This window comes from Entelurus aequoreus, linkage group LG21, assembly GCF_033978785.1.
Source record: "Entelurus aequoreus isolate RoL-2023_Sb linkage group LG21, RoL_Eaeq_v1.1, whole genome shotgun sequence".
In the NCBI taxonomy this organism is placed as follows: domain Eukaryota; kingdom Metazoa; phylum Chordata; class Actinopteri; order Syngnathiformes; family Syngnathidae; genus Entelurus; species Entelurus aequoreus.
In genome coordinates, this window is record NC_084751.1 from 24,209,882 (window position 1) to 24,224,838 (window position 14,957).

Here is a 14,957-nt window from a genome sequence, read left to right on the forward strand (position 1 = left end):
TATCCCTACTGATAGTCCTGGTCCTCCTGCATGCCTGTATGGCACTTCCCGTGGTGCCTAGCCTAGCCAGCACACTGGGATATAAGACTGGTTCTCGGCTGACTGCGGGGAAGAAACCCTCAGAGGTTCAACGGGCTGAATGGCGACACCAGCAGGCTCTGTGGAGAGCTATGGGCTGGATGTGTTATGCTATAATGTGTCCAGGCCATCCACTGCACCTGGATCCATCTCCAGCCGTCTCGACTCTGTCTTGCCACTGGATACAGGTGGACTCGGGCGAGAGAGTGAGGTCGGCGCTGCGCAACCCACCCTCACTTAAATCCAATGCACCGCGCAAGTCATGACTTCACACACACACAACCCCCGCAATCTCCCCCACCCTCACCCAAGTCCTGCGGCGTCGGGCACGTGGCCAAGTGGCAGGTGTGGACTTCACTGGAAGCCATAGTCACAAACTCGCACGCAGGCGGCTCGGGCCATAGGGTCGCTGTCCAATGACTGAGGCAGCACTGGACTTCGGCAGCCCCCCGAGCGACTAGGCAGCCCTCTTTAGGAATGCACTGCCTACCTCCTGGCATGAGGAACGGGCTAGAAAAGGTGCCCCAAAAATTGCCTGCCTCACCTCTTCCTGGCTAGCTAGCCGCAGCTGGCAGGAGTCCCATTACCAGCGGTAAGAAACAAGGAAAAAAGAAAAAGGTGACACCGATCACCCTTGGCGCATGGAATGTGCGCACACTTCTTGATAGGGCTGGTGACCTATCAAGACCTGAGAGGAAAACTGCCCTGATCGCCAGAGAGCTGGACCGGTACGGCATCCAGATCGCTGCTCTCAGCGAGACACGTCTAGCTGGAGAGGGACAGTTGACAGAGACTGGTGCTGGCTATACGTTCTTCTGGATAGGCCGCACTGAAGCAGAGCGGCGTGAGGCAGGAGTTTGCTTTGCCATTAAATCCAACTTGGTCAGTAAGCTGGCTGCACTTCCCAAAGGTGTCAGTGACCGCCTGATTACGCTGCGCCTGCCTCTTCCAGGAAAACACTCTGCCACACTCATCAGTGCCTATGCCCCCACGATGACGAACACAGACGATGTGAAGGAGAGGTTCTATGAAGACCTGAACGCTACCATCGCGGCAGTGCCCAGGGCAGACAAGCTCATCATCCTCTGTGACTTCAATGCCGGGGTCGGCACTGATCACAAGTCATGGGAAGGAGTCCTCGGCAAACATGGCATGGGCAGCTGTAACAGCAATGGCATCCTTCTGCTGGAGACCTGTGCGGCACATGAGCTCTTGATCACCAACTCAGTTTTCAGCCTCCCAAAGCGCAACAGGACCTCATGGATGCATTCCCGCTCAAGACACCGGCACCTACTGGACTATGTCATCGTGAGGCAAAGGGACAGACAGGATGTCAGGGTTACAAAGGCGGTGTGCGGTGCAGAGTGCTGGACTGACCATAGGCTCCTTGTGTCTAAGCTGAACATCAAGATCCATCCTCCCAGAAGGCCTCAAGGTTCCAAATTTCCGAAGCGCTTGAACGTTTCCAGACTCACCAATGCCTCTGTCATGCAATCCCTGACTGAAGAGCTCACCAGCAAACTGCAGGACCTGAAACCCTCAGGGAATCTCGAGGAGGACTGGGCTGCGTTCAGAGACACCATCTACACTGCTGCTCTCAATGCAGTAGGACCTACAGCCCGCAGGCAACAGGACTGGTTTGATGAGAACGATGATCACTTCAGAGATCTTCTCCAGGAGAAACATCATCTGCACAAAGCCCACCTCAGTGATCCAACATCCTCTCAAAAACAGTCTGCCCTCAAGAACATCAAAGCAACCGTCCAGCGGGAGCTGCGTCGGATGCAGGACGACTGGCTCTGCCGAAAATCTGACGAGATCCAGTCCTATGCAGACCAGAATGACAACAAGAAGTTCTACAGCACCCTCAAGGCCATCTACAGACCCACAACATCAGGATCTCCTCCTCTCCTCAGTGCTGATGGCAGCACACTGGTCACAGACAGAGAGAAGATCCTTGAGCGCTGGGCTGAGCACTTCCACGGTGTTCTCAACCGCCCCTCAGCCGTTAATGACGAAGCCATTGCACGCCTCCCTCAAGTCCCTGTCAACACCTCCCTTGACGAACCACCAACGGAAGCTGAGATCATCAAAGCCATCAGAGGACTTCCAAATGGCAAAGCACCTGGTGCTGATGCAATTCCAGCAGAAATCTACACAGCTGGTGGACCACCTCTGACCAAACAACTGGTAGACCTATTCTGCACCATGTGGAACCAAGGGAATCTGCCACAAGAGTTCAAAGACGCCTCCATCGTCCATCTATACAAATGCAAGGGCAACAGGCAGGACTGCAACAACCACCGCGGCATTGCTCTGCTGTCTGTAGCAGGAAAGATCCTGGCCAGAATTCTGCTAAACCGCCTGATGGAACATCTCTAACACGAAGACCTCCTACCGGAGAGCCAATGCGGATTCAGGCAGGGTCGTGGTACAGTGGACATGATCTTCGCCGCTCGCCAACTCCAAGAGAAGTGCAGAGAACAGAACGTCACTCTATACTCCACCTTTGTAGATCTGACGAAGGCCTTCGACACTGTCAGCCGAGAGGGCCTCTGGAAGATCATGGCCAAGTTTGGCTGCTCTAACATCTTCATAAACATGGTCCGTGAATTCCATGATGGAATGCAGGCACAAGTCCAGGACAACGGCGCATCATCTGAGCCTTTCCATGTGGAAAATGGAGTCAAAAAAGGCTGTGTTCTGGCACCCACTCTGTTCAGTATGATGTTCTCAGCCATGCTGACAGATGCTTTCCGGTCTGGGGACATGGGGATAGACCTGCGCTACCGCACTGACGGCAGGCTGTTTAATCTGCGAAGACTCCAGGCAAAGACAAAAGTACAGACCACCAAGGTTCACGACTTTCTCTTTGCGGACGACTGTGCCCTGAATGCTTCCAACGAGCTGGAAATGCAACAGAGCATGAACAACTTTGCCACAGCATGCTCAGACTTTGGACTCACCATCAGTACAAAGAAAACAGAGGTTATGCATCAACCTGCTCCTGGAGACCCGTACACTGAGCCCCTCGTCAGCGTAAATGGTGAGGACATCAAAGCTGCTGAAAAGTTTGTCTACCTGGGTAGCACCTTGTCACGCGTGGGCAACATCGACGAGGAGGTCATGCATAGGATAGCGCATGGAAGTGCTGCATTTGGCCGACTCCGCAGTTCTGTCTGGGAGCGCAGAGGGCTTAGCCTACGGACCAAACTTAAGGTCTACCGTGCTGTTGTCCTACCCGCCCTGCTGTATGCCTGTGAGACCTGTGGACTGTATACAGCCGGCATGCTAAACAGCTCAACGCCTTCCACATGAGATCTCTCAGGAGGCTGCTCAACATCAGGTGGCAGGACAAGATCCCAGACACTAAAGGTCCTCCACAAGGCTGAGATGGATAGCATCTATGCCATCCTCAAGCGTTCCCAGCTGAGATGGGCTGGCCATGTCTGCCGCATGTCAGATGAACGCCTCCCAAAAATGCTCCTGTACGGTGAACTGCACCATGGAAAGCGCTCACGCGGCGGACAGCGGAAACGCTTTAAGGACACCCTAAAGGCCAGTCTCAAGAGCTGTGGTCTGGACCCAGAGACATGGGAAGCCGATGCCCAACACCGTTCAAACTGGCGCTCTGCAGTCTGGCATGGTGTAGCAGACTTCGAGGAAAAACGCATCCATGAAGCCCAACAGAAGCGACAGCTCCGCAAGACCAGAGACAGTTCCTCCCTCTCTGCCAGCCACCCCCCAGCCATAACCTGCCCTCACTGCAGCCGGTCATTCCGCGCAAGGATTGGCCTCATCAGCCATCTTCACACACACAAATCAACGTGAAGTCACCTGGTCATCTTCGAAAACGAAGGACGAACATGTCATGTATTTGTTATATTGTATTTCAACTGCACCTAACGAAGTAGCCACTTTTATTTCCGTCATGCTCTCATGTTTAAAGACAATAAATAAATTTAAAAAAATAAAATAAAATAAAATAAAAAAATAAAAATAAAAATATATATATATATATACCAAAGACTATAAAAATGGGACCCATAACCTCCCTGCTTGGCACTCAACAACAAAGGGTTGGAGTTGGGGGTTAAATCACCAAAATGATTCCCGGGCGCGGCGCCGCTGCTGCCCACTGCTCCCCAAGGGGATGGGACAAATGCAGAGGACAAATTTCACCACATCTAGTGTGTGTGTGACAATCATTGGTACTTTAATCTTTAATCTTTAATATATATATATATATATATATATATATATATATATATATATATATATATATATATATATATATATATATATATATATATATATATATATATATATATATACATATATATATATATATATATATATATATGTATATATATATATATATATATATATATATATATATATATATATATATATATATACTGTATATGTACTGTATATATATATATATAAATATATGTATATATACATATACATACATACATACATACATACATACACACATTTACAGTACAGCTAAGAACGAAATTTTGTGTATATATATATATATATATATATATATATATATATATATATATATATATATATATATATATATATATATATATATATATATATAAATATATATATATATACACAAAATTTCGTTCTTAGCTGTACTGTAAAGTTCAAATTTGAATGACAATAAAAAGGAAGTCTAAGTCTAAGTCTAAGTCTGAGTCTAATATATAACAAACCATTCTATTATTTTCTATTCTACTGAAGCATAATGAGTTGATAATGCTACCCAAGAATGTTACAATAGGCCCTTTTCCACAGCAGGAACTTTCCCCCTGTATTTCCACCAAAAACTACCTGGGTAGATTTAGTTCTCAAGGAACCTTTCGGAGTTCATGCCTTCTCGGTGGGACTTTTGGAAGGTACCAGGAACCTTTTTGGGGACGGGCTCTGCTGTTGAACGACAATCTTTTCCAAACACACGACCGCCATCAGAATATGCGCAGCGATTGTTTATTTCTTATTTCTTGTGTATTTCTATTACAACAAACTTGACAACAGAGATGAAGGAGCTTTTGATATGCAGGAACTTTTGTGGGGCATCTTTGTGTTGAAGAAGGCCGATCAGTGAAACTCTCTTTCAGTGGTTTTACCCAGCTGCGGTCTTTAAACTATTTGCAGTTTATTGGTCTTTATTATTTTTTACAAACTGCATTTCAATACAAGAAGTGGATGGACTCTTTTAAACATATTTACGGAAGAGTATGAAACTGGACTCGAAGCAACAACCTCAGCCTCTTACAACTCTGAGACTTAGTTTGATAAATGTGGGGAAAAAGGAGTCAGTACACGAGTAGAACGAAGGTAAATGACACTAAATATTAACTATTTACTTTATTACATGTTGTAAAAGTAGTCAGCGACACTCCATTTGTGTAGTTATTATCCTCAACCAGAGTGAATTGAATGCTAATGCTAACAAGCTAACGCTAAAGTCGATGTGTTTGTGTTGTCGGCGTGAGATAAACACTGACATTTATTATTTATATATTGTTATTTACAGCTGAAATGGACCACAAGGAACCGCCTGACCCTCATGAATTCATCATTTACCAAGAGGACAACTTTCTGACTGATGTCTTATGAACAATTCGGTACACTTTATTTTTTACAATCATATCGTTTTGTATATTATTGATTTGTATTTTATTTACTTAGACTTTAGTAAAAGAACTGTCAGTTTATTTACATGGTATCTGTGTAGAAATATAGTAAACCACTCCACCATACGTCATCAACCTGATTTGTATAAACTACCCTGAACTGTGAAATGCAGTGGAAACACAAACTACACACTTCTACAGGAACCTCTAGTTCCAGGAACTAGAGATTTTTCTAGAGTCTTTTGTTGGAAAAGGGCCTATTGACTTCGAAACAGCCGACATTCCTCATAAAAATACGAATAAGCTGCTTGACAGAGAAGCAGCTGGAAGGAGATAACGTAGAAGTCCACCCTCTAAGGTAAATATTGTACATTATTATTGCATTACTTCAAAAACTACTGTAGCTGTAGTAGTACATTCTATTGTATTGTCTTTGTACACTATTCCTTATTTATAAGATTGCTTTTTTTCCTTTTCAAAAGGCATAGTGTATGTTAAATGTTGAAATTGTGCTCTTAAATTACAAACCCCGTTTCCATATGAGTTGGGAAATTGTGTTAGATATAAATATAAACGCAATACTATGATTTGCAAATCATTTTCAAACCAAATTCAGTTGAATATGCTACAAAGACAACATATTAGATGTTCAAACTGATAAACATTTTTTTTTGTTGCAAATAATCATTAACTTTAGAATTTGATGCCAGCAACACGTGACAAAGAAGTTGGGAAAGGTGGCAATAAATACTGATAAAGTTGAGGAATGCTCATCAAACACTTATTTGGAACATCCCACAAGTGAACAGGCAAATTGGGAACAGGTGGGTGCCATGATTGGGTATAAAAGACCCCCGGACTGTTGAACAACTTAAGCTGTACATCAAGCAAGAATGGGAAACAATTCCACCGGTGAAGCTTAAAAAATGTGTACTGAGTGTTGTTAAAAGGAAAGGCCATGTAACACAGTGGTGAACATGCCCTTTCCCAACTACTTTGGCACGTGTTGCAGCCATGAAATTCTAAGTTAATTATTATTTGCAAAAAAATAATACAGTTTTTGAGTTTGAACATCAAATATCTTGTCTTTGTAGTGCATTCAATTGAATATGGGTTGAAAAGGATTTGCAAATCATTGTATTCCGTTTATATTTACATCTAACACAATTTCCCAACTCATATGGAAACGGGGTTTGTAATTTAAATTATTTTCAATTGGTCACTTTGAAGTGTTTTGAGTGAAGAGCTTACAGAACCAATTGAGTTGAGGTAGGACTGTCAAATTAATTCATATAAATACATACAGAATATAGACTACGCATAGCTTATTAACTAACAGTGTTATGAATAACGGTGTTACTAACTATTGTAGCCACCTGGCAGTTTTTTAAAACTTTATTCTGACCTTGACAAGTTAGCAGCAGTTCCATAACTCTATATACTGTATCACCAGCTGTGTGCCCTATATCCACACACCCACACAAACTTTGCTCATTCTCATTTTTACTTGCAACTTAAAGCATAACATAATTTTGGTCTTGACCTCTGTATGTATGATGAGATTTATCGCAGATCTTCAAATGCAACCTTTAAATCAAATTTGAATAATAGGATATTGAGACTGATTTGGTGGATTTAAGGATTCCTTTTTTATTTATAAATGAAATTGTAAATGGGTATTTGGTGGGTAGATTCTGAAATGTATTGTGTTGTATTGTGGTGTATTTTGTATATTATATGATGATGTATATTTTAACTGTAGGTCCCTGTCCATAAGCTGTGTGCTTCTAGGGATGGCCTTTTGCAGAACAGACTCTGATATTAACAAAAGAAACAATAATGAAATACAAAACTATGTCTGTCTGTAAATACATACATAAAAATAAAATAAATAAATAAACCCAAGAGACAGCTCCTATCTTAAACCACTCTCAAGTTTGGGCACTCTTTCGTTGAACTATAAACATGTACTACGTTGTTGTTAAACTGCCTCATATTGGTACATTGCTTGAGTTCTTTGCTCAGTCCGTTCCAGGTGACACGTTGACATATATCAGTACTGTATATTCCTTCCCTGCAGCTCTAAATAGATACAGGAAAGACTGTTTATCTAACAGGAAGAGATATGGAAACATGCATACTTGTTGTTCTGTGTCATGATGCCTCTATTAGCCGTGACTGATCAAACCAGACCTCACGTATAAACTAGAAGAACCAATCCGTTCCGTTGTCTACACAGGATTTGGGAGGTGATAAATAAGGTCAGAAGCAGTACAAGACACACCACGGAGACTAAGTTGTTACAGGAAACACCTAATGAATGAATACAGAATACATGTTCTTGTTTGTAGCTCTACTCAACCAACCACCTGATACAAATTCCTCCATTTTTGCAAACCGTTTCATGTTAAGCGCTCACAATAATCAAACGGCACGCTATTGGCGTGTAGCCCTGACGAGAAAGACACAAGACAGTCTTGTGTCTGGAAGCGTCAATTGACCGATGAGAATAACGGAAGAGTGGAAGATGAACCTGAGACAACGTCGGAATTCATTGGTTGAGTCAACACATAAGAAAACTAAACCACGTGCAAATATTTCAAATGGTTTGTGATTAAATAGTCAGTCAGTCTTATGATCTTGTGCACAATCTTAAGCCTTTTTTAAATGCCATGACTGACTTAGTAAGGAATCATAGAGCAACTCAGAGATTCTCTGTCTGAAAAGGGTGTTTTTTTTTGTCCTTTTGTTTGTAAGTGAGGTCCAACATTAGTGCTGTCAGTATAATGTCATGTGAATGTTATGTTGACAGCACATTTCGGATCAGATCATGTTTAAAGTAAAAGTGGATTTCATTCTGAAATTGTAGCGGGCCATGCTTGACCAAAGATCGTATATTGAGAGAGGACGATCTACCGCAGGGGTGTCAAACTCATTTTAGCTCAGGGGCCGCCTGGAGGAAAATCTGTGCACACGCGGGCCAGACTATTAAAATCATGGCATTAAAACTAAAAAATAAAGACAACTTCAGATTGTTTTCTTTGTCTTACTTTGGCCAAAAATAGAACAAACACATTCTGAAAAGATTACAATAAAAATACCGGCAGTGGCAAGGAAAGAAGAAAGTGAATGAATGTTTATCACTGAATACATTTACATATGCATAAAAAATTGTTTTCTTATGTATTATTTTTTTTATGAATTAAGTAACATTTATGACAATCTTTTTCCAAAACACAATATAGAATGGGAGATATAACAGGATAATGCATACATTTATCATTTGTTTTCAAAATGGTTACAAAAAAGTGGGACCCCAAAAATTTACTGTGGAACCCCATTTTTATGACTTGATGGGGTTCCATTTTGAAAATTTAGAGCGCCAACACTAATGGAGTATTGGTGCGTGCAAAACAACAGCAGGCGGCTGTGGCCTGCGGGCCGGTTCTAATACTAATCAAATATCATCCCGGGGGGATATAGATCATTCATTTGCGGGCTGTATTTGGCCCGCAGGCCTTGACTATGACACCCCTGATCTACCGCGTGGTGATGTACAGCGCACACAATATCTTAGACAAATTTGCAGTCAGTCATAACATCTTCTTTTTGTCACTTAAAAATACAGAGGACATGATCTTGGTGTCCTCAATAGTAGTTACGGGCATGGTTGTAGTTTATCAATGCAAAATACAAGAATTAACTTTTTTTTTTTTAATCTTAGAATGTCTTATTGCACCTTTCATCTTTGTGTTTTGTTTATGTTTTTCTAAATGGGGGAGAAAAGCATTGTTTTTATGTCTATTCCGTGTATCAACTGTGTATGTACACGAATGTACGATTGCATGTTTGCACAATCAATGGTCAAGAAAAAAAGTCTCATCAAATCGAATAGAGCGCCATCGGAAAAGTGTCCGTGGGCGGGGCAGAGATGTTCTGTGCTGCTTTGTGATTGGCCAGTCTGCATTTTGGAAATGTGGCTAAGCAAAAGGTCAGTTGCCCTTTACAAGTGTTCAAATAAATTTAACACATAATCCTTATAGATGTAAACATTTTCCTTAGTGTGTCAACTCTCTCTGTCCTTTTGCGCCTTTACTGGCATCATGTTTCACTTGGCAACAGGCACAACCTTTTACAGGCACACACTCTTCTTTCATGAAACATCTCTCAACTGCATGCACCAGATATATGAAAGTAAGAAAAAGCAAACACTTGAATTACTTTCCCTAATTGGTAAATGTGATATGTAAAATGTACTCATCCATAATAGTGAACAACTCAATACAATGTCTGCCAATTTCAAGTCTGCCTAGCGACAAGAGGAGACTGCTGTGTTCTAACTAGCGGACAATGTATTTGTGATATTCAATAAATTATGTGTGTATACTCTAGTACAGTGTTTCTGAACCATAGGGCCACAAGCTCCCACTAGAGGGCCGCCAAAAAATGTGTGTTTCTCAGCTGTGGTCCGTATGGGCCGCAGCAGTACTTAGTTGTAGTGCACTTTTCCACCACTTGTGGCAGTAATGACAATATCAAACAAACAGAAGAAGTCAGGAGCTAAAGTCATAGAAACGTTTCTTAAGCGCAAAAATTATGACTAAAGGGGTGAAGCTGTAACTTCATTTGCACTTTAATTTTATTGACAGTTTATCGCGGAAACCAATATATTATTATTCATTTAGTTAGAATAAATGTATTTTAGCACTGCGTTATTGTATATAAATGTATTTTTCATTAGTTTAAGTCCCTTTTTTTTTACAGTATTTTTGATTAATATGTTTGTAATCAGCCTGACCTAACCCGTGATTATGTTTTTTGTGATTAGCACATGCTTTCATTTTATCTGACAAGGTTGTAAACTGTTAGTAGGTTAGATATAAATATTAAATGCGATTAAAATCAAGAGTCAGATTAATAAATCAGTGTTAATATTTAAGTGGGCCCTGAGCCCCTCTATAGTGGAAAAGTTGGGCCCCGAAGTCAAAAAGGTTAAGAACCCCGACTCTTGTAAATGAAATTGGCAGTTAGACTTAGACTTAAGCTATGTCTACACTAAGCCTTAAGCGAATAATTATTTAGCCTAAGCCCCGTTTCAGCCACACTAAACCAGCGTTTAAGGGTCCCCTCCTCGGACAAGTTTTTACACGGGTAAGTGCGCCGTGTATTTCTTGAATCGCCGGCTCTTAGCTTTGTGTGGACTCATTGATCGTTTACAAACTGAGTTCGGAGAAGAAGTGACGGCAGGAAGACCGCGCCACAGCCAGCTTCATAATAAAGTGGTTTCTTAACTCGGAGCTAACCACTGGAAATATGAAGGCTAGTCAACCAGACATGACCGTGTTTCTCCTTCTTCTACATGTACAGACGCTTGTGGAAATCACACATGAATACCTTAAGACAGTGGTTCTTAACCTTGTTGGAGGTACCAAACCCCACCAGTTTCATATGCGCATTCACCGATCCCTTCTTTAGTGAAAAATAAAATGTTATTTTTTTTCAAATTCAAGACAAAGTTATATGTTTTTGGTAACACTTTAGTATGGGGAACATATTTGTAAGTAACAAAGACTTAATTTAGAGTTATTTGGACACTATTCTAAATAATAAAGACTTAATTTAGAGTTATTTGGTTAGGGTTAGGGTCAGGGTTAGAGGGTTGGGGTTATAATAAGGCCATGCCAAATAAGGCATTAATCCGTACTTAATAATGACTAGTTAAGAGCCAATATGTTACTAATTTGCATGTTAATAAGCAACTAATTAATGGTGAATACGTTCCCCATACTAAAGTGTTACCATGTTTTTTTACTGGTGCATAAAATAAACCGTGCATGAACATCACCTTGTTCAAACAACAAAACCAACACAGTGCATAAACTCACAAGAAATTACACACCTGCAAACCAGTCAGCTGTTGCCGTATCCGTAATACGCCGATAGGGAGAAGTTTGTATTTACACGATGAGTTGGGTGTTTTGACCTCTGCCGAACCCCTGAGGCCGACTCACCGAACCCCTAGGGTTCGATCGAACCCAGGTTAAGAACCACTGCCTTAAGAGAAAGCGATTGCAGCTATTTCGGATACAACTTCTCAGATGGTAAGAGAACTTTCGAATGTCCAGGTCAGCTGTGATTCTACTTACCGAAAAACTTTCTCCATTTGTCGAAGGAGAGTCAATGAGAATGCGGGCTACCCTGGATGTGATAAAAAACTTAGCGTGTGCTTTGTATTACCTGGTCGTTGAGGGAAGACTACGGACAACGGCTAATGCTTTTGGACTGGCAAAGCAGACTATATCAGTTATTGTCCGCCACGTATGTCGCGGACTCAACGTCTAGGTCCAGAGTATATAAAGTCACCAAAAACGAATGGACAATGAAGGTGAAGGCAAAAGAGTGATGAGTGTCCTGACCAGATATCTATATCCCGAGATTGATTGTTGTCAAATGTTCTTTGTCACATTGTGTACTTTCATGTCCAATAAAGATTTGATTAATTTATGATGGCTCAGGTGTGATTCACTACAATAGGGCCCCACAGCACACTGAATTTCAGTTAATTGAAATACCAGAACACTTGATATTGTTCAGATAAGTTAAATTTAAGAACTTGCACACAAAGCAACACTGGAGGTGACTATGACGTGCGCATTTTCCGCGCATGCGTATTAGGTCGTGTTGCGCCGGCTGACGGAGGGGAGGAGGGGGTCTTAAACGACCATTGTGTGTGTGTGGACAAGGATAAGGTTAGGTGGGATTTACCCCGGATAACCTTAGTGTAACCGGTTTAGTGTAAACAGGGCCTTAGACTTAGACTTCCTTTATTGTCATTCAAATTTGAACTTTACAGTTCAGATAAGAACGACATTTCGTTGCATTAGCTTGTGGTAGTGCAGGATAAAAGAGCAATAATGTGCAGAGTGTTTGCATTTACAGAAGAAGGTGCAGATGTAAATAGATTACTGTACAGATAAATATATTGCACTTTTGCATGTGCATCCACGTTTATGGATGTATGTTATATTGTCTTTATAGTCCAGAGAGTTAATCAGTTTTTTGGGGGAATTGAGGGGATTATTATGATGCGTTCAAGAGCTGTTGTTGAGTTGTTGAATTAGCAACCTAGCCCTGTATTAAATAATTATTTGCTTTTTTATCGAACAAGCTTGAGATAGAACATGGATACAACAGCGATTTATTTTATTTTTCAGAGTAAAAAAAACAACATATATTTGGTTGTAAAGTAGTTTAAATTGCACATATTGTACACATTAGAGTGATTGAGTAACTCAATAAGTTAAAGCACTGAAAGTTGGCGCTGTACATCTGTATTACCAGCGAGAATTGAAACCATGTGACCAACCGTAACGGACCGTATCATCAGCAGTCCAAATTCTCTTCGTGAAAACCGACCCCCTGTGGGGCAGATTTACTGCCTTTTTTAAAGCAGATACAGACTGTTGCAACCCCTTAGTTTGGTTGTGTATTCTTGTGAAAATAAATAGTTGGACTTACTTTGAAAGCATGGACACTAAAACCAGCTTGGGACATTTCCATGTCAAAGGAGGAGGTGAAATTCCCAGTCGTGGCTGCAAAAGGAAAAGTTAAAGCGTAAAAAAGGCGTAAATGACCACAATCCGTCCTATCCTGTCATCATTTTGTCACATATTTTAGCACACCAGTGGATGAAAGCACCATTTCAGAAAGTAGCTGCTCTTCTACCTTGTGGCGGATTTTGTGAATTACAACTAAAAAAAAACCTTGTTAAATATTAACGTACTATTAAATTCACATTAATTTCTAATTCCTAGCAAGTATGTATATGTGTTTGATTACCTTCCAGGGCAAAAATCTTGCTTCCCAGCGCATCCACGATTGTTAACAGCGCCACCTCGTCTGACACGTTGAAGAAATGATCTCGTAAAGGCTGACTGGAAATGGACGCAATCTCATTTATAAACTTCTGCATTTCTTCAGCAGTCTTGTTCTGTCGGTTATAGTCTCCCAAAACCTGAAAAGACAAACCAGCATGAACTTTGAGATTTCAGCAGAGGATTAACAATTAAGTTGGCAGAAAATAGCTAGTCAGGCTCCGTTAGGGGTAAAAAAACAAAATAAGATAACTAACTTATAACCTATTTTTAGGCTTAATCCAAGCAAAACTAAATGTTTTGATTTAGTTGCTTTGCATTTTTAAAAGTTTCAAAGACTTTGAAGTCTCTAAGTCTTCAAAGCTAGGCTACGCAAACTAACTGCTATCATTTACAAAAAGGAATAAAATACATTAGGGCTGCAGGATAATGGCCAAAAGAATATTCACAATTATTTCTATCAATTTTGAAATCACGATTATTAAATAAGTTTAATCATTTCATTATGTAAGACGAAAACAAAAAGTGGGCTAAGCTAGGGTAGGCTTGATTGGAGTAACTAATTGCATCCACAAAAAGCAAGAAAATAAATTAGGGATCAAGTCAATGGTGCAGTCGTATGGACGGTGCGGAGGAAGAGACATGGCACATTCATGGCCAAAATGAAATCACAAATATTTTTGATCAATATTAAAATCATTAATAATCACTATTGTTCCAGATTTTAAGTAAAACTGTGTTCCCCACAGGTCGGCTAAATTAGGCTAGGCTAAGCTAACTCGCTGCTAACTTCACTTTAGCAGTGTAATTATGAAAATTCTCGAAAACAATGTAAATCATAAAAATAATATTTTGATCCCCTGTTTATTTTGGAATTTTACCCTTTACTCCCTTTTATGGTAGGTTTGTTATAACAGTAAGAGTCAGCCTATCTACAAAAAAGAATTATGGCCAAAACAATAATCAAACATTTTTTAATCAGTATTGAAATCACAATTATTAATCACAATTATTCATTATGTAAGATAAAACATAGCGTTTCCCACAAGTTGGCTCAGATAGGCCAGACTAACTAGCTGCTAGCTTTAACTTTCACGGTATGATTGTGAAAATTCTACAACACAATGTAAATTACCTCTTGGGGAAATAATAATTTGATCAAGTGCTGTTGTTATTTTTTTATTTTTATTGTGTCTAAGTACTGTATTTGTATGTCTTCTCAGTTGCTTTGTAATTGTATTTGTATTTGCATTCTAAATATTGTAAAGATGGGATTGGATTGGCGTTGGGGTTGCTCTCTTTTCTTTAATTAGACCAGAGATTCTGAATTATTTTCTGTTGTGCCCCC

General features: G+C 40.7%; 1 protein-coding gene across 2 annotated transcripts in view; it reads right to left on the reverse strand.

The window, feature by feature from the left end:
* The window catches only part of itga1 (integrin, alpha 1), a 195,057-nt gene that overhangs the window by 43,876 nt on the left and 136,224 nt on the right, over positions 1 to 14,957 (reverse strand). For both annotated transcript variants that reach the window (XM_062031220.1, XM_062031219.1), the window contains exons 9-10: positions 13,575 to 13,749; positions 13,254 to 13,327 (exon numbers count right to left, since the gene is read on the reverse strand). In XM_062031220.1, the coding sequence (XP_061887204.1) occupies positions 13,254 to 13,327; positions 13,575 to 13,749 (249 nt within the window). The remainder of the gene's footprint in view (positions 1 to 13,253; positions 13,328 to 13,574; positions 13,750 to 14,957) is intronic.